This window comes from Ochlerotatus camptorhynchus, unplaced genomic scaffold (assembly GCF_037179485.1).
Source record: "Ochlerotatus camptorhynchus isolate MF236.1 unplaced genomic scaffold, CSIRO-AGI_Acam_v1.1 ptg000646l, whole genome shotgun sequence".
Taxonomy (NCBI): Eukaryota; Metazoa; Arthropoda; class Insecta; order Diptera; family Culicidae; genus Ochlerotatus; species Ochlerotatus camptorhynchus.
The window spans coordinates 1-21003 of record NW_027041125.1 but is presented as its reverse complement, the minus strand read 5'-3'; the positions used below and the strand labels follow the sequence as shown (position 1 = coordinate 21003).

The following is a 21003-nucleotide window of genomic DNA, read 5'->3' as shown; positions in this document are numbered from 1 at the left end:
TAAACGAATTCACTATTAGAATCGGCAAAGCTATTTTCGTGCTCAGTCAACCAACCCTTGATTATGGAGATCACAATAACGTGAAATCATTTATGGATCGATGGTGATTATATGATAATCCTTATAATAATAGCCGGAGGTCCTAATAATGCGACCTGTTGTGTGATTTTGGGAGATGTCTCCATTGGAAAGAGATTCTCTATTCCCGAGTAAGAGTCTGCACTCCTCCGTGTTTGGCCCTTCATGCAGCTGTGAATTAACGAACAGATTGATCTATTAGGAGGATCCGCGCGTCACGGCTAGTGACTTGATAGTGGCTTTTCATCACATCACATCAAACACTTAACATTTTAATTTGTGAATCTCACGTTGAATACTTTGTCAATTAGCAAGAAATGTTCTATTAATGTGATTCCTTTTAGAGTCCACAAATGGCCGCCACGTAGGCTACACATGCACTTTCACTTCAAATTTTCAATTTCACAAATTTGGGAAATCAGTGCTTCTTTTAGTTTGAAATTGCTACTTCATGTATGCTACAGTGCAGCAAACGTGGAGTAACAATTGAAATGTTGCACGTGTCGTAGAAGCTGATATTTGTGCACTTAAAGTTTCGAAGTGGTTACGAGAATAAGGATGTCACAGCGAATCACCTTAACGTAAAAATTTGCTGTTTTCGTCGTCGTCATCATCATTGTCATTGGCAGTACCATTCGTATATTTAAAATTAACCATCAACGAGAAACTATATGAATTATCGCATATATCTGTCTTTCGTTACATACCAAGCGAAAACTTAATCGTATTTTGTCGTAGAGCGTTGTGGTTTTGAGATTCTCGATGACCCTGGAGCGAACGTTTTTGCATACTGAGCAGAAAATCAGGAGCGTAATCCTAAGTTCTCCCACAACAGAATAAAACGCCATCGCCGGGTGTATAGGGTATAAAGCGTCGTAATAACCATAAGTTTGCGATTATGGATAAACTGAACTCCTCAATGGCCATGCATATCGTCAAGGTAATTTTCCTCCATCCAATGGAGCGTTGCTCTAAAATTGCACATCGTTCAATGGGCCGTTTTGTTTGAGCTTGGCCATGAAAGCTATACATCTAACGATTTTCCTAGCCTATTATAAGTGTTGCTAATTATGGCATCTAAAAATTGTCCAAAATCCAGCAAAGTGACATGCTAATTTTGGCAAGTCTACTGTAATTTATCAAATTATTCATCGGACTCCAATGCAAGATGCAGGTCAGCAGATCTGTTGCGTAATTTTACGATTTTTGGCACAATTACCCGACAACGATGTGGAACATGTGTGTGTGTGCGAGTGTGCAGAAACTCAACATTATTCAGCAGTCCGATTCAATTGGCGATTTTATTTGGAGTCCCAGTTTTACCGATTTTGTTTTGTCCATTCACATGTGCATGCAAATCCATCAGTATAGTTTGTAGCTTTGCGTGGCACATGGAACTCTAAAAAGCGATTGTCTCGGTTCGGGAAAAGATGTAATTGGTTTGTTGGTTGGATGCGAAAACACCACCACAGCCAAACGACTGAGGAGATTGGCGGAGGAAAAGCGCATGTAACAATGCTAATCATCGAGTGGCTGCCGTTCTCCCTCGTCTCTTCGTCGGGGTTCGATTACGTCCGGTGGTCGGTGCCATCCAATTTGTAGGTCAATTGTTGCTCTCGCGCTAGTTGTTACGTTGTGCGAGCGGGTTTAATTGGAATGCGCGTTGAACAGGGTTATCACATAGTTTATAATGAAGACTGATTTAATCTTTTCCTCTCGTTTGCAGGTACAACACTTGGAGGAACGCAACCGACGTAGCATCCACAAATCGAGGCCATACTTTGAGGAGAAGCAACTATGCCAGGAACAGCTGGAAGCACAGAAAGGCCGTATCCAGCAGCTGGAGGATCAGATCGCTGCTGCCAAAACTGCCTACGGGACGGCTCTGCGGAATTTGGAGCAAATCAGTGAGGAGATTCACAAGCAACGGGGTGACCTAAGCCTTGCAGCTCCGTCCGGTCCCCGGGAGCCCGGCGTGGGAGCCGAACTGTCCAACCTGCCTCCGTCGTCGAGTTCGATGAAGCTGAGCTCACCTGGTGCAAGTAGTTGCTGTAACTACAGCAACTTCAGCTGTAATATGCCGGACATATCGACTGAGCTGGATAAGTGCGAGATTCACTCGGTGGGAAGTACCTCGTTGGCAACCAGTTCTGCCGTCAGCGAAAAGGATCCAACCGAGGATGACTACATGAACGATGCGGATCTTAATCTGGAACTACTCCGGCAGAAAGTGAAAACACTAGCCGTCCGTCCGGTTGAAGGTGGCGATGGCCAACAGCAGGAACAGGATGTTTGGGAGCATGAACTGAACGCCACCGTAGATAAGCTAGACCACCTGATGATGCTGCGAGAGTGCTCTGCCAGTAGTATAAATGGTGCCTCGCTCGGCGATAGCAGCCAAACCAACAACTACGCCAGTCTGCCAACCACTCCAAAGCACCACCAGCAGCTATCACCCGTGTTGGCGGAGAAGCAAAAAATTAAAATGTTCAAAAAATTGGATCCCCTTCCGCTTGCAAATGTCTCGATGTATGCGCTTCCAACCTACCTTAGCAGCAGCGGCAGTGGGATGACCCCCACCTGCTCAGGTATTCCTTCAGTTCCTATGGGATACAATGATCTAGTGACGCCCCGTAACGAAACCGTTGCACCCATTCTTGGGTACAAGAGCAAACGGAAGATGTCCATGTAAAGTTTGTGGTAACTATAGTTAGCTGGTAAGCAAATCGACTGACAAAAAAGACGGGGACCGAATGCTTGATTCAGAGAATCGTACTTGGGATGCTATCCGGATTTCCGGGTAGGGTGGTGGTCCCCCCTCCGCTCGTGTGGTCGTGTCATAGTAACGTTTATGTTTATTTTTTACAATATGATAGGTTCATTCGCTTCGTGCTTTTTCGTGTATTTTGTTCATTTTCTACGTTTTACTAGGAATAACGAAATGGTAACAAACAGTGAATTCTGAAGTAGGACAAATGAGACAGTGGATATGGTAGATGTGAGTAGGAAACCAATCTCGTTAGGAGATGTTGGTAGGATCTTAAATCGGTCAAAACAAATCTGAATGAATAACGGTAGATGTAGGCTTTGCCTCTAATTTTAGAGTGCTGCTCATTTTTTTTTTATCATTTTGCACACATTGTTTTGCCGATTTACTGTAACACACAAGCAATGTGATAATCTTTTGATCAATTGGCATTTATAAGCTAGAATTGCTACCGTATTTTCGTTTGCATTGCACAATCTGAGTCACGGTTTGTAGGGTTGTTTGATTTTGTAACTGATCGAATATTTAAATACAGTGGGAAGCGACAATTATCCGGAACAACTCAATCTTTCGGTAATCGAAACGGCAAGCGTAATATGTCGGATAACTGAAGCTCAACTGTTCATGTTTTTCCTTGTTATGAAAAATTCTAACTTCGTTTTGCGTTTCGTGTGAAAACAATAAAAAAATGTTACCTTAGAAAGCAGAGCCATGCTAAACTAGAAAACAAGAAGAGAAATCATACACATTATTCATCAGTACAAACTCAACATGTATACTAAAAATATACATCCGTAAAACTACATAAAACAATTAAAAATGACTAGAAATACTATATTTTCACCGTCACCTGATTTTAAACTAATTGTTTGAAATAATTAAATAGTAGGGCAAAGCACTGTTATCGATATCATACAGACCACTGTAGTAAATCAGCTTTTGAATTCGGATAGATGGTTCCATTGAAGTGTATAAAAAAAGCTTTATTAAAATATAAAACTGTATTGGTCAGTTAAGTAAATCAACTAATGTATGAGAACAGTAGAAAACTGAAACTATAGTGATTATCTCGGGACGATTTGTTTTGAGATACAGCACACACTGTCTCGTAACAATGTGAGTTCAGAAATTCAGATGTTTAATGAAAATCTATCAGAGAAGAGTTTATTTAGTGCAAGAGAATAATCAAGTGCAGCAGTTTTTGCCTTTTATTTTATTGCACATAGATGAAAAAAAAAAATGGAATAGTTGAAATGGTTTTGAACATTTAACAGACTTTAATAGCATTAGGTTTAACATTGAAAGGAGAGATGTTTTGGTTTGGTTTGTGGATGACCTACCTTAAATCTGTATGGGTTTTCTGCAAGGAGAACGAAGCATACTAACGGAAAGTTTTATTAACCCATCTGAATGAGAAATACAAACTTAATTAATGCGTAAATACCGAGAGTGAAGCTTAGCGACGAAAATGAGTTGAGAAATCCATTGTAGAATTAAAAAAACCTACGGTTATAATTTTATTTTATTTTAACTTACTTTCATCTAGCTTGACGCTTTAATGAAATGTTGCATGATGAGGAAAAGCCCTTTTCAGTAGGTTGTTTTGTTCTTTTGTTCCAGTCATATTACAAAGATAATTATATTGAACAGTTACATAAATTAAATTGGTTCATGCTGCAACATCTCCCGTCCAGCACCAAAGACGAACTGCTAGGCCTAATAAATAAAATCTGGATAGAGAACACCCTGCCAAAGGAATGGTCCCACAGTCTGGTAGTCCCCATCCCCACCCAAGTGGCCTCTACTACGGAAAACTTCCGTCCGATCTCTCTGACTTGCTGCATTAGTAAAGTCATGGAACGGAGGGTCAATCGCCGTCTAATTCGCTTTCTCGTGGACAACGACCATTTCGACCACCGACAGCATGCGTTCAGATCCGGTCAAGGCACCTTAACGTACTTTACTGGCCTGGGCGATGTACTTCAAGAGGCGATGGATGAGGAACTCCATGTCGACATAGCAGCCCTGGATTTAGCTAAGGCGTATAACCGCGCCTGAACTCCCCAAGTCATCAAACAGTTGGCTGACCAGGGTCTTTTTTACACAGGGGGGAATCTGCTCCCAGACACCTGAGAAGATAACTCAGGGTGTGGGGATGGGAGAAGTAGCGCTCCCGACCCACTAAACCTTACCCTCTGCTCTTGAACCTTGCCCTCCCCGGAACCGCTCGAAAGCATTACATCATGGGAGGGGGCCGGTTGCGCTATGGCGCATCGCTAGTGGCGTATCACAGACGTGACACTCGCTACTACACAGTGAGCAGCTTTGCAGGGCCTTCCTGTTATCGTTCGCCGTTAATTGTTCGCCTGAGTTCTAGAGCAGACGTGGCAGCAAGCCAGCTGTCCACGGCGGGACAGGACATACGTGACTGCGTACCAGCTGCGTGTGTTGCGACTTGGTCAGAACCCGGTGTCACTCCTGCCTTTGCACAACGAGGGTTTGTGCAGGGCTTATCGACCTCCTGGGACGAGCTGGATGGGGCTCCAGCGTCATTACTCTGTTGTAGTTCGTTTAGCCGCAATATCTCTCCCTTGGGTTCGATAATTAACGTTTCCAGGAGGAGGCGAACTACTTCATGCCCCTGGCTGACTGGGGTCTGGATGGCCACATTCTATACTTTGTAAAAAAATCCTTTGCGGCAGAAGCTTTCAGGTGATGATCGGAAACCACCGCTTCTCAACCCGGGCGGAAGAAACTGGAATCCCACAGGGATCCGTCATAGCGGTCACCATCTTCTTGGTCGCCATGAATGGAGTCTTTGGGTCCTACCAAAAGGAATATACATATTTGTATATGCAGACGACATCGTCATGCTGGCTATCGGACGCACCGTCAAGGCTTTGCGAAGGAAATTACAAGGTGCTGTATCAGCCACCACAAGATGGGCCTGTAGGGTCGGCTTTGAATTATCCGCAGAAAAGAGCGTGGTTTCCCACCTATGCCACTCCCGTCATCGCCCGCTACTAACAGCCATCGTTGCGAACAATATTCCAATATACCCAACAAGAAGACCATCCAGGTTCTTGGTGTACGCTTGGACCGGGAGCTGAGGTTCGACGCACATTTCAATGAGATCAAAGCCAACTGCTGCACGCGGTTAAATCTCCTCCGAGACACTTTCCAAACCACACCGGAGCAGTAACAGAGAGTGTGCGGTGCACATGTAAACGGATCCGGGGCGAAAATTAACTAGGACGATCCAACTTGGCAAAACAACAATTTCCCAACCTACAGCGTCGGGAATAAAGGCAATAGGGTGTCCGATAGGGAAGTCGAACCGGTGTTCACACTAGATTACCACGGGTGGGGTCCAGTTGTGAATCGGATCGATCGGACGGGACGCTATTGACCTTCCTGTTGGCTCCAGGTGCAACGGCTAGAATGTGGACTGTATGGCAGCGAATATCAACAGCAGCGATCGTGTGCTCCAGTGGCAATGGACATGAGGATGAAATTATGCTCGTTTGGTGATGGTTGAATATTAATTTATTTGATGTTTCTCGTTCGGCAGTTACAATAATAGTGATGCGCTTCGCGCGAAATGGTTTGCTTTTATACATTTTTATTTTCTGCATTCGTACCGCTGTGTAAAGTTGACTTCTCGTTCTTGCGTGGAATTGACGATACTGGGAGGAGTCTGCTTCGCTTCACAACAGTGCAAATCGTTTATGTAGGGGAGTGTAGGGAGAATTAATACATAGATTAAACGTTCGGAACCGAACATTCTCCCGCCGGCATGTTATGTGGGTATGTAGATGCTAGTGCTTGATTGTTCTCTTCAATGGGAAGTGGTGCGACTTTAGAAACTGGACGACGGTATACCCCAGCAGATGTTTGCACGTCTACTACTCTAACTACTGAATCCTTGCCAGGATAAACCTTCAAAATCCTGCCCAATTTCCATGACTGTGGAGGTAAGTTATCTTCTTTAAGAAGGACAATAAGACCAGGGACAACGTTACAAGAACCCTTCTTCCATTTGGTGCGAGCTTGTAGCGTATTGAGATATTCGGATGACCAACGTTTCCAAAAATGTTCTCGAAGTGACTGTAAGTATTTCCAACGGGTCAAACGGTTTACAGGGATTCCCTCAAGAGTAGGTTCAGGAATAGCAACCAATTCTCGACCAATAAGAAAGTGGCCGGGTGTTATGGCAGATGGTTCATGGGCGTCTAACGAGTTAGCGAAAAGTGGACGTGAATTGAGTACTGCTTCTATCTGCGTGAGAACAGTGTAGAATTCTTCGAAATTGAGAGAGGCATTGGTCAGAATTTTACGCAAATGGGTTTTTGTACTCTTCACCCCAGCCTCCCACAATCCTCCAAAATTGGGTGACCGAGGTGGAATGAATTTCCAAACAATTTCGCGGGCACAACAGAACTCATTGATTTTTCCTTTCGCTTGATCATCCTGGAACATCAAAAAAAGTTCGTGAAGATCGGATTTAGCACCAGCAAAATTTGTGCCATTGTCGGAATTGATTTCTTCCACTAGTCCCCGACGGCTGACAAAACGCTGTAATGCAGCTATAAAAGCTACTGACGACAAGTCGGAAACTAATTCCAAATGAATTGCTTTGGTAGCAAGGCAAATGAAAATACAAATATAGGCTTTTGTTCGAACGGTTTTTCGTAGACCGACCTTTATGAATATCGGTCCAGCAAAATCTACGCCGGTGTGAGAGAATGGAGTGGAAGGAACAACACGTGCTTCGGGCAAACTACCCATCAAAGGCTGTAGAAAACGAGGGCGAGAACGGAAACATGTCACACATTTTCTCAATACCTTACGAATGGTAGACTTAGCGTTGATTAACCAAAATTTCTGACGTAGAAGCGACATTAATCCAGACGGTCCTAGGTGAAGATTTTCCAAATGCATATCACGAATGAGAAGTTCACTAACTATGCTCTTATTTGGAAGCAAAATTTGATGACGAGCTTCATACGGCAAACGGGAGTTATCCAACCTACCACCAACTCTTATTAAACCGTCCACAACAATAGGATCCAGCATCGCAAAACGACGACTAGGCTTTCCTGACGAAATAAGGCCTTTTTCGTCCGGCATCTCAAGACGTTGAACTAACCCAATCACAACAATCATCGACCTTCGCAATTCGGGAACAGTCAAATGAACGGAAGACACACGGTTTGCACGGTTTGATCTGCAATTGTTCGCAAAGCGTAATACATAACCAATCACTCTTTGCAATTTTCGAAATGAGCCGAAAGCTTCAAGAAACGGAACATCTTGCAGAACAATGGTAGCAGAGACTACTGGCATGCTCGGACAGAAATCGGGTAAATCAGATTCTGGGAGTAGATCCGGAGTTGCGAATTCACACTGACGCATTTTCAGAAATGATGGCCCACACCACCACAAATCATTTACTGCAAGATACTGTGGCAGCTGTCCTCGGGACACAATGTCGGCTGGGTTTTCGATAGAACGAACGTAATGCCAGGAATAATCGACGGTTGCAGTATTGATTTCCGTTACACGGTTGCGGACGAAGACTTCAAGCTGGCTGGAAGACTTTTTCAACCAGGCGAGTACAATACGACTGTCGGACCACAAATACACGCGATTTATGTCCATTTTTAACGACGAGATGCATTTGGGAACCAATTTTGACAACAATAAGGCGGCACATAATTCCATTCTAGGGATCGTCAAAGGTTTCAAGGGAGCAATTCTTGATTTACTGCATAGCAACGAAATTTTTACATCGGTATCAGAAACAACTCTCAAATAAACAGCTGCTCCGTAAGCACGGTTGGAAGCGTCAGCGAACCCATGTATTTCGACGAATTTAACGTCCGTCAATCCCACGTAGCGGGGAATCTTGACCATATCAATATACTTCAACGAATCTCTAAACGTAAGCCAAGATTGCAAAACTTCACCTTCCAATGAGTCATCCCAACCCAAACCATCTTTCCACAAACACTGCATGATTTCCTTTGCCAAAACAATCACCGGAGCAATAAGACCCAAAGGATCAAATATTCGAGCAATCTCAGAGAGGACAACTCGCTTGGTTGAGATAGGCGACGACTGTAACTTCAATTCGCAATGGAAACGGAAAATATCCTCATCTGGATCCCATAATAGACCCAAGGTTTTGATAACCTTGTTGACATCTGAATCCTCAAACTCTAAGAACCTTTCTCGGTCTTCTTCAGGCACTGTATCGAGTATGGCTGGGTCACTTGCACACCATTTATGAACAGGGAAGCCTCCAGAGTTCAACAAGTTTGTCAACTCCAAACGAAGATCAATTGCCTGCTCGATGGTATCAGCTCCTGATACCACGTCATCCATATAAACATCCTCTTCTAAAACCTTGGAAGCTATTGGAAAATTGTGAGATTCATCACGGGCTAACTGCAACAATGTTCGTGTGGCCAAGAATGGGGCACTGGCTGTTCCATAAGTAACGGTTGTCAACTCTAGGATCTGAAGTGGGGCATCAGGGTTTTCCCTCCAATAAATCCTCTGAAGGGGAGAATGATCCTCAGCTATCTTGATTCGCCTAAACATTTTTGAAACATCAACCTTTAATGCAAAACGGTGTGTACGGAACCGCAGGTTTAGTGAAAAAATGTCGGGCTGAACTGTCGGACCAATCATCAAAACGTCATTAAGAGATGGACCAGTTGTTCGAGCCGAAGCATCGAAGACAACTCTTAAACGGGTGGTGGAACTACTTGGTTTCAAGACCGCATGGTGAGGTAAATAGTGAACCAACTTCCCAGGGACGTCATCTACCTCGGAAACTTCCTTACAATGGGACAACGATTTATACTCGTTGATGAAATCAACGTAAGCACCCTTCAAATCGGCATTCTTGCTGAATCGATGCTCCAAAATGAAGAAACGCTTTAGGGCCAACGATCGGTTATTACTTAGATCACTTACAGATTCCTTTAACGGAAGGTGGACAGTGTAGGTACCATCAGGGTTTCGAACAGAAGTGGAACTGAAAAGCTGCTCACAATCTTGCTCCTCCTTAGATACGGTATCCGCATCCTCAATGGACTCGACAGACCAAAATCTTTCCATACATTCTGATAGCGGACGTAGTGTGGCTGCATAGCAATGCTGATTCTGATCAATATCCTCAGTACCACCAGCAACAACCCATCCCAGACGGGTTTCCTTAAGAATTGGAAAATCATTACCCAACACTAACTGTCCGGGTAGCATCAAGTGGAAGAAGAGTTTAATTCCGATCAAGAGATCAACTTGTCCGGGTATGTGGAAGGAAGGATCGGCAAGTGCTAAGCCTGGGGGAATACTCCAAGAACGAACATCCAATTTTCTACTAGGAATAGGGCCAGTCACCACATTGGTGACCAAACATTCAATCTGGGCTTCATAATCCATACAACGAGAACGGAATGAAAGCTTTACTTTCTTGTCCAACACTGATCGTTTACCAGTTGCTCCGACGACTTCAACATGGGTGGGAACTTCGTCGATTTCCAAACACTCAATCAAGGAACGGGAAACTAAATGTGGTTGGGAACCACAATCGAGGAATGCACGGCAGGGATGCGGATTTCCACGGCTGTCAAGAACATCAACCATGGCCGTTAGCAAAAGCGTGCCATCCGACAAAGGAACCTTATGAATTGAGTTGGACAACGATGAAACACTTTCAATGAGAGGAATAACGTGGGAACTTGAGACAACTTGGTTTGGTTCAGGCTGGGGATTTAGACCTTCAACTATGGGTTTAGGGTTATCAATGGGCCTTGAACTATCAACGGGCTTTGGATTCTTGGGCTCATGAAGTAGAGTGTTGTGTCTACATTGACACTCCTGGCAAGATTTTCCTGAAGGGCATTTTGAAGCAAGGTGGCCCTTCCGCAAACAATTGAAACAAAGGTTAAGTTCTCTTACCTTAACTCTCCGCTGGGGTACCGTCAAAGAAACAAACCTGTCGCACTTAAAATTGGGATGATTTGCACTACAGACATCACATTTCACTTCACTATTAGCTACGGATGTAGCCATAGCGAATGACTTTGCTGGTTGGGGTTTTGAGTAGGGTTTCAGGTTTGACTCCTTCGATGACTTCGGTTGGCTAACTTCGCAACGTTCCAACAATGAACATCGCTCCTTCAAAAACTTGATGGTATCATCATACGTTGGAATCTCCTTATGGGGAATGGTCACTTCCCACTGCTTTCTCGTTTCCGGATCCAGTGCACCGGATAGGACGACAATAACGAACCTTTCGGAAACTCCTTCCAAGTTCTGCTCCAACAGCCTTAATCCTTCCACGTGGCGGGTTACCTCGTTCAAAAGCTCCCTCAGCTGCTTGGAACATTCCTTGCTCATCCGCTTGAGACTCAATAAGCCGTAGATATGAGAGTCAACTGCCTTTCTTTCATCATCGTAAACGTCAAGCAGTAACTCCCAGGCGTGGACGAAATCTCCATCACTAAGCGTCTTTGGGTCGATAAGTTTGACAGCGGAACCACCCGCTAGTGCTCTTTCAAGGTGGTGTAACTTAACAGCGTTGGAGTCCTTGGACCTTGACATGACATCCGAAAACACTTGCTGGAACCTTGGCCAATTTTCCGGTTTTCCATCGAAGGAAGGGATGGGAACCGGAAGTGGCTGTTGCTGAACGATTATTTGCGGTGGCTGACTACTCAAGGATTGGGACACGGGCACTACCACAGGAGGTGCGGTATTCGGGATCGAATCTTGAATTAGACTTTCCACCAACGCAGAGGTTTCAATGTGGAGGGATTCAAATTGCAAGTACGTAGCGTCGTTGTCATCTATCTTCTCCGGTGGCAACAGGCCGGTGATTTGATGATGTAGTCTAAGATATTCTTGAAAATGTGCCTCCAAATTTCGGGAATACACCTTCAGCTGTGCTAGGGTCAGCTGCACGACGCCGAGTTCAGCCAATTCTTCGATTCTTTTCCGAATTCTGGTCACTTTGGCTTTTGCTTGGCCCCGAAGGTGCACAAGCGTCTTTAATTCGGTCATTTTTGATCGTTTGCACTTTTTTCTTCAGCCTAACTAGGCTCACTAACACTACTACAATGTTCAGCCGAAACTTGTTCGGACGTGTTTTAGCACAAAAAGTTTCACCAGAGCCACAAAACTCTTCCTCATCAATCCATCCACACACGGGCAAACACACCGATGCTGCTATCCGGGTCGATGGACCAAACTATGTGCGGTGCACATGTAAACGGATCCGGGGCGAAAATTAACTAGGACGATCCAACTTGGCAAAACAACAATTTCCCAACCTACAGCGTCGGGAATAAAGGCAATAGGGTGTCCGATAGGGAAGTCGAACCGGTGTTCACACTAGATTACCACGGGTGGGGTCCAGTTGTGAATCGGATCGATCGGACGGGACGCTATTGACCTTCCTGTTGGCTCCAGGTGCAACGGCTAGAATGTGGACTGTATGGCAGCGAATATCAACAGCAGCGATCGTGTGCTCCAGTGGCAATGGACATGAGGATGAAATTATGCTCGTTTGGTGATGGTTGAATATTAATTTATTTGATGTTTCTCGTTCGGCAGTTACAATAATAGTGATGCGCTTCGCGCGAAATGGTTTGCTTTTATACATTTTTATTTTCTGCATTCGTACCGCTGTGTAAAGTTGACTTCTCGTTCTTGCGTGGAATTGACGATACTGGGAGGAGTCTGCTTCGCTTCACAACAGTGCAAATCGTTTATGTAGGGGAGTGTAGGGAGAATTAATACATAGATTAAACGTTCGGAACCGAACAGAGAGATTCTACTAAAAGTGACCAAAGCCAGCGTAAACAGTAGATTATTCTACGGGATCGAACTGTACTGCCTTTCCAACGACTCTCTTGCCACACGACTAGCCCCAACGTATAACCAGGCAATCAGAATCGTCGCAGGACTTCTGCCTTCAACACCGGCTGAATCGGCATGCGTCGAACTCGGTGTACTACCGTTTCAATACCAAGTCGCCGAAACGCTGAGCTGCAGAACGACCAGCTACCTGGAAAAGACCACCGGTAACCACGAGGTCTTTCTCCACAGGTAGGGGAACAGAGCTCTCGGAAAATTGGTCCATCAGGAGCTCCCACCCGTGTCCCCAGGGTACACTGGAACGGAGCCAGAGGATGGACAGAAGCAACCATACGCGTTGACCTTTCAATTGCCAAGCGCTTCAAGGCAGGTAACAACTCCCGTGACATGCAGGCCCACGTAGCGGAGCTGCTGAGAACTAAATCAAGACCAACAATTGAAATGGCCTTAACTCCATTTTGTAAACAAACCTTTGCCTTATAACCATTTTCTCGCGAACCGAAGTCCGCAAAGGCAAACCAACATAATGACAGGTAGGGGAAATTCTCCTCTACCCGATTGTGGTTTAGGTTTGATGATGATGATGATTTACACCGTTGGGTAAAAATCAAATGACGCGTTGATTTTTTTACCCAACGGATAAGTAATGTGTAGATTACCTAAAGTTAGGTAGAAAAAAACTTGGACAATTTTTGTCAGGGTGCGGGAGTAATAAATTTTATAAATTGATATAGATGACTGTCCATACACAAAATTTAAAATTTGTATGGGCCATGGATAATTTTCAACAACCTCCCTCCCCCGAAACTGTCTACGTAGTTTATGAACAGCCCCTTGCAAGTTTTGTTTACAAAATGGAGTTAAGGCCATTTCAATTGTTGGTCTTGAAATACGCAAATTTTCAACACCGTTACACCAACAATCAATTCGAAACTAACGATTTTAAATTGGCTCACTACTTGACTAGCCTATTGGTCCCAAGCAAACGATTAAAGTACCCCATTCTAGTCGAAATTCTAGTACTACGCAATGTTTGTTTTGATTCGCTATGAAAGTTTGACAGGTAAAATGAGGGGTTATTGGTTTTTCCTATGTTTCGAGGGGTGATTCGATTAGCTTGGGACCGAAGAGAGTACCAGAGCTGAGCCAAAAAGTTGAGCACGTTATTTCGGGACCTTCTAGTCTTAGAGTTACCTCTATGGTTACACGGACGGCTCTAAGGCCGTGGGGGAAGGTCGGATTCGGAGTAGCGGATGTATCCAATAGTTACTTCTATCAACTACCCGACCAGTGCTCCGTTTTCTTGGCGGAGGCTGCGGCCATCCACTTCGCCACCACGACACCCGCCAATAAACCCATATGTGTCCTAACAGACTCCGCCAGCGTTTTATACGCCTTGAATTCAGCAAAATTCAGACACCCCTGGATACAAGGGATCCAAAAGGCCGCACCGCAGAACACCTAATTTGTTTGGGTACCCGGCCATTGCGGTATCCGGGGCAACTGTGAAGCAGATCATCTCGCTGCCACAGGTCGCTCCGGCCGGATGGCCACCACAGTTGTACCAACAATCAATACGAAACTAACGATTTTAAATTGGCTCACCACTTTAGTAGCCTATTGGTCCCAAGCAAACGATTAACGTACTCTATTCTAGTTGAAATTCTATTACTACACTATGTTTGTTTTGATTCGCTATGAAAGTTTGACAGATAACATCAGGGGTGTGTGGATTCATGCACACACAAAATCACGGCCTCCCTGTTCGGTAATTTTTTACTGGGTTTTTGAACAGCTGAAAAAGTCAGTAAACTTAAAAAAATTGTAAAAAATTGTATAAAAGTGATTTTTTCTTGAAATTTATACAGACTGTGTTCTTATTACATTTATTTGATGATAAAAATAAAATATGTTAAAATTGTTCGTTGCATTACGTGTGACCGTTATTTTCAGTTTACTGACTTTTTCAGCTGTTTGAAAACCCAGTAAAAAATTACTGACCCCAGTAAAATAATCTCTGTGTGCAGAACATGCAGGGGTGAGTGAAATAGCTTGGGACTGCTTGGGACCGTTGTTCTGGTACTGAGTGAGCCAAAAATAATAATGATTTTCTTCGGGACCCAGTGGTCTTAGAGTTACCTCTATGCTAGTAGGTCCCGAAGAAACGTGCTCAACTTTTTGGCTCAGCTCTGGTACTATCTTCGGTCCCAAGCTAATCGATTCACCCCTCGAAACATAGGAAAATCCAATAACCCCTCATTTTATCTGTCAAACTTTCATAGCGAATCAAAACAAACATTGTGTAGTACTAGAATTTTGACTAGAATGGGGGTACGTTAATCGATTTGCTTGGGACCAATAGGCTACTAAAGTGGTGAGCCAATTTAAAATCGTTAGTTTCGTATTGATTGTTGGTACTATCTTCGGTCCCAAGCTAATCGATGCACTGCTCGAAACATAGGAAAATCCAATAACACCTCATTTTATCTGTCAAACTTTCATAGCGAATCAAAACAAACATTGTGTAGTACTAGAATTTTGACTAGAATGGGGGTACGTTAATCGATTTGCTTGGGACCAATAGGCTAGTCAAGTAGTGAGCCAATCGTTAGTTTCATATTGATTGTTGGAAATACTCTGAAGAGGAGCTACTGTGTGGCGATGAATCTTGGATCGTTGGCATTGTAGGCAGTTCTGCACGAGTAACTTAATGTCCTTGTTAATGTTCTTCCATACGAACCGATCCGCTACAAGTCGTCGAGTAGAACGCACTCCTGGATGAGCCAGACCATGGACATGTTGAAGAACCGCGTCACGATGCTGAGGTGGAACATATGGTCTTACTTTGTTTTGTGACACATCACAATACATGGGTCTTGATGCAAAAGTTGTCTGACGCAATTCCAGTTTCAACGCAGAAGACGAATCCAGCAGGCCTTGCAACTCGTTGTCAACGATCAGCAGCAATTTTGTCGTAGTCAATCGGTGTTGAACTGTCCGCTGATATGACGAATATCGTTCGAAAATTCCGAGATGAACCGCAAGTACCGCTCCTCGTGTGGAAGACGACTGCTTGTACTTTAAGCCAAAGCGTGTGTTAACGGCATGTGATCGGTGTAAATAACGAATCTCCTTCCTTCCAGCATATGACGAAAGTATTGCACCGACATCTTCATCGCTGTCAGCTCTCGGCCAAACGTTGAATATTTCACCTGAGCCGGCGTGAACTGTTCCGAATAGAAGCCCAGTGTATCTCATGTCGTTTTCGTTTTTGCGGTGTAGCACTGGTGTAGTGTAAGCAGGAATAAGCACGAGTCTTTTGACAGCTCAACATCATTTGTTTGTAAACAAAGGTGCATCCTATGTCTACACCCTAAAATATTTCGGTGTACGGCAGTGTAGCACCGGTGTAGCTACACCGCAAAAACGAAAACGACATCAGTTGCTGCCGTTGAACTGCTGTAGCACAGCGCCTGCTGCAGTATTTGATGCATCGATAAGTAAACTCATCGGTTTCGAGGAATCGGGGTAATGCAAAAGTGCGGTTTTCGCTAGAGAGATTTTGCATTGATCGAACGCTTTTCTGGCATTATCGGTCCAAGCTATTTTCCGACAATCGCTCTTTTTATTTCCAGGAATTAGGTTTCGGAGATAAGCCTGTAGATCAGACGCGTGCGCGACAAACCTCTTGTAACAGTTCCGTAATGCAAGGAATCGTCTCAATTCTTTCACGGTGGAAGGGATTGGAAAGTCTGTAACTGCCTTGACTCCATCCGGCAAGGGGAGGATTCCATCCTAGTTCACCACGTATCCAAGAAAGTTGACACTACTCTCCGCGAAACAGCTTTTGGCCACGTTTATAACAAGACCGTAAGATTTAAATCGTTATTGAATTGTTGGCACTGAATTATCCCCTGCTACAGGTTCTCTTGGAGTACCATGTGGGTTCTGAGAGCGGCCAATGTGGTCAATAATACATTTCAAGTCTACAGAAAGCCTGGTTATGAAAAGCCATGAAGAAAGAGCTGTCGGATGACATATTTTAGTGAATTAAAAATATGACCGCATTCTGAACCCTCCTAACAGATTGGGGAAATGGTTATTCTTTCTTTTTTTCCGTTTGGTTTATTTTCCGTCGATCTTGTTTTCCGTGCTGAGCACCAATGCTACAGACGCCAGGGAGGCAGCTACAACACCTGGACCTTATTTATCGACCCATCAATTCATGAACCGGAGACCAACGGCTTTACTTCTCTTCCGATGGAAGGCGTGATCAGAGATGTTATGCCTCAGAACATCCCGGCGGCGCCGACTGGGATTGAACCCAGGCCTGCTGGAGTGAGAGGCAATCACGCTTACCACTACACCACCGGTGCCGCTGGTTCTTCTTTCTGTTAATTTACTAAAAATATAGATTTTTAACGAACCTCCTAAAAAGATCTCTTCACAAGTTTAGCAACTTAGACATGCCGTCCGAAAAAGCGGAATCTTATGACCATGTGTATTTCCGTGGCAACACCACATATTAATTTTCCAGTCGAATGCTTCTGGAAGAATTAGAATCGGACAATATTGGACGAAGTTACGACACTCCAAAGTTGACCGAAAATTTGCCTACCCAAGGTATTTTGAGTATCCCCTGTAAGTTAAGTGCTTTGGCAACAATACTGAAAACTCGTTTTATGTTATGCATTAACTGATAATAATCCTTATCATGGATGTATCTACTTCTGATGCTGACTCAGCTCTCCTGCTCTGGGGTTGCCTCCGGTGGCCGAGTACACCACCCAATGCTTCGTCACGTGAAGCACTTGGGCAATGTTGCACCTCTTTCCCAATCCGGTGGAGATTGTGATTGAAAATAAAACAACCGTCTTATCAACTTATCTTTTAATAAATTCGTATACTTTCGCTTTAAATGCAACACACATAAAATATTCGAAATTCATTTGCACTGACTGTGTTATGTAACCTTCCTCAGCATTGCTTATACGTTTTTATCATACTATACGATTACGTCCGGCTCCTTACAAACTATATCACATCTAGTGTTTTGCACCGTTAAAAACCTAATAGATGAGACACATTCTACTTCTAACATTTAAAGCTTACCTTCCTATTAAAGCTAAACGTTGAACAGCTTTTCGGCTATATTCTACTGAGGCACATCGATTGCGATTTACGATTCGAGTATAGCTATATATTGAACTAGAAGGACAACTATGGCACAGTTACTTATCCAATATCCTATCACATGACCTTTGTTTTTCCTGTTTCGGAACCGTACAGTAGATTTCTAGAGAGAAAGTGCTCCAGCGGACCACGGAACTGCTCCAGCAGTCCTCCGATCACCATGCGGTAGATGTTCAACGTTTCCTCCGGCGCGTGCGGCCGGAGGGTTTTCTTCACCTTGCGAAAGTAGTCGACAAAGTCTTGCGGAGGCTCCTGCCATCGGTAGTCCAGACTGGTAGGGGGAGCACCGGTCCGGAATCGGTAGCCGTACCGTTTCATCATGGTCCTCGCGACCCTGAAGTAATCGCGGCTGAATTGAATCTTAAAATAGTTCAAGCGGCGGAACAGTTCTTCGAGCTCGATGCATTTGACGTTGAACAGCCGAAGAGCTTCGCATAATTCGTTCTGCCGGTGGGTGAAGAATTCCTCGATTTCGTGGTTCATGTTTTGCCGGAACGATTCGCTCGGCACGATGACGCTGGTTGTTGTTGGTTCAGGAGGTGTGAGGGTTCTTTGCCGGAGGTGGAATGATTCCGTTGGTCGTAAGGGGAAGCGTTGGATTTGCGATAAGGTGGGATGTTGCTTGAAGGGGACCAGCTGTGGGCGAAGGGCAGTTTTCGGGGGTTGTGGTGGTTTTGGTACGGGCATTGAACGGAGGATCGAGTGACCTTGCCACAGTTGGTGCTGATGGGGATATTTGAGCATGGATTCGTACTGGCTTAGGTAGGAGTTTTTCGTAAGGTCTAGGGGTTGATCCGGATCGTATAGGTTCTGAAGGACGGATGATCCGAAGCCGAACTGTGGCGGCAGATAGCTGGGCGATTTGTGTGCTTCCGGTAGGATGGGCAGCTGATCTTTGCCGTATGCTCGGAATTGTTTGACGTAACGCTCGTACGGTGGGTAGGGGAGCTGTTGCTGAGGGACTAGAGCTGATTGGCGGTAGAGCTTCTTTGTTGGTTTGCCCGGTGGTGGTTGAGCGAATTGGCTTCGAGGGTTAACCAAACGTCTCATCGAGGACTTTAGCGGAACACACTGTGGCACAACGTGAGATTTCACTGGGGGTGAGAAGGCAGATGGTCTGAAAAGAAGAAAAATGAAAGGTGATAGGTTAGCTTTGCGTAGTTTAAAAGGACTGAAGTGTTAAAATTACCTAAATCTACTACCGATGGGTTCGTTAGACAGTAACGTTCGGTAGAACCCGCCGTTATTGACCGGAATCGGCACACTTGCCCTTCTGAGGCCATTCGAGAGGTTTGAATTCGTTCTGGGATATGGATATATCCGAGCTTCCTTGAGCTTATTGGCTAGTATGCTGTGCTTTTGTCGGGGAGGTGATGGCATACTAGGAGGTGGTATCGTGATCGACACCATGGGCCTGTCACTAGCTCCACTTTGCAAGTCTTTCTGGTTTGGCAGCTTTGGTACGATGCTAGGTTCATTATAAACCAATTGAGTATCCACAAGTGTAAAATTGAATACCAACTCCGGCTCCTTGTCAGCTTTACAATAGATTCCACTTTCAGTCTTCTTCTCCCCAGTCTCCCCATTGAATTTAAAGTCTATAATCAGATCATTTTTCTCGTCTTCATCGTCCAGATCATCGCGATCGAAGAACCCCCCATCACTCGATTCCTTCTCGATGTTATCGTAGTAAATCTTCGACGGTGGTTGCTCCAGGATCGGAATGATTTTCACCTGCAAGTCGGACGAATCATCACCAGTCACGTCGATGAACTCATCCTCGTCTGCCAGCGGTTTCACTTTTTCAAATTCATACCGCGTCTTCTGGCCGTTCAACGCCAACTGGTAATCGTCCAACGGTTGAACAAACTTTGTGCGCATTCTGCAGTTAAAATCTGGAATTCGATAAAGAAAGTAACCATAAATTATCACAATCAACCCTTATCAATCCATAAAAAAGCACTAATCTAACCCTAGATATCGTAACAATCTTCCGGAGAACCATCCTGCTTGGCAGCGCTGCACTCTTGCTAATGGTCGCGAGTAGCTCGGATGTCCGGGGTTTTATATATAGAGCTGCCTCGCCCCCGGGCACGGGCTTATCGCGGCAAAAATTTATGCAAACATAGCCCCAATCTCAGCTGTCCTGATAAGACTCGAGGCCCAGCCAGCCAACCAAGAGGGACTACCTAAGCTCCCCAGTAAGCAGCCCAAAGCCTGGCAAGACGGGTAGGGAATTGACAGTAAATCGATGGGCATACAAACACACATGTGGCCGCCTGGACCTGGTTGATTTTAAGCAGACTGGCGAGAAGACGACAACTGATAACCGACGACGAAATGTGTGTGATAATTGATAAGATAGGTAATTTTGTGTTTCTTCTTCTCTAAACAACAGGGAGTTGTGTGGAGATAATTTTTATCTGATCCCTCTCGTGTGTCATATTCAAATGAAGCTTCTAGGCAGGTACGTAGGTTCAAACTCACGCGCGCAGCTGCATACCATTGTTTGGTGTCGCAGAAGAAGCGGCGCTGAGGAATGTGACCTGTCCATCGAATTGTGGTGGGTTTTTACGCTATAGCTTTGCGGAGATAATTGGGTACTTTCTGATAGACAAGGTTGATTGAAAACCGCTGTCTGTCCGATACACATATTTTAGTTGACAATGAAAAATTAACAAAACTCCCAGATAGCACCGAGAAAAGTCGGAAAGCTAACCTTGACGTTTGGTACGAATTTGAATAATCCCTTAGTAGGCTTATGCTGCAATTGCGGCCATGGCTTCATGCTTTTCGCAGCATGGAAACCAGTTTCTAATCAGTGATCTATTTATAGATGAACGTAGCTAGAACAAGTGCTGGAAGGATCGTAAACACGGGATTAATCACTACTATGAACATATTCAATACCATATTTCATGTACCGTTCCGATTCGAATTTCGGACGATTCAAATTTCGGACACTTTCATTTTTAATTAAATATTACATCCAGTTAGAAACAAAGTAATAATGTTAGATGATCGTGGAGGGCACTAGTCAAAAAAATTTAAAATTTACAAGACATGTGGATCAT

At 44.4% G+C, this 21003-nt stretch overlaps 2 protein-coding genes across 3 annotated transcripts in view; one reads left to right on the top strand and one right to left on the bottom strand.

The window, feature by feature from the left end:
• LOC135714436 (SH3 domain-binding protein 5 homolog) overlaps positions 1-4286 on the top strand; it is a 72018-nt gene extending 67732 nt beyond the window's left edge. For both annotated transcript variants that reach the window (XM_065237814.1, XM_065237813.1), the window contains exon 5: positions 1805-4286. In XM_065237814.1, coding sequence (XP_065093886.1) covers positions 1805-2770 — 966 coding nt within the window. In that variant the 3' untranslated portion in view covers positions 2771-4286. The remainder of the gene's footprint in view (positions 1-1804) is intronic.
• A 13119-nt stretch (positions 4287-17405) lies between these two features.
• On the bottom strand, positions 17406-20222 carry LOC135714453 (uncharacterized). The gene is made up of 3 exons (XM_065237835.1): positions 19902-20222; positions 19119-19824; positions 17406-19046 (listed from the first exon to the last, which is right to left on the bottom strand). The coding sequence occupies exons 2-3, from the start codon at positions 19808-19810 to the stop codon at positions 17987-17989; spliced, it is 1752 nt and encodes a 583-aa protein (XP_065093907.1). The 5' UTR covers positions 19811-19824; positions 19902-20222; the 3' UTR covers positions 17406-17986.
• Between the last annotated feature and the right edge of the window lie 781 nt (positions 20223-21003).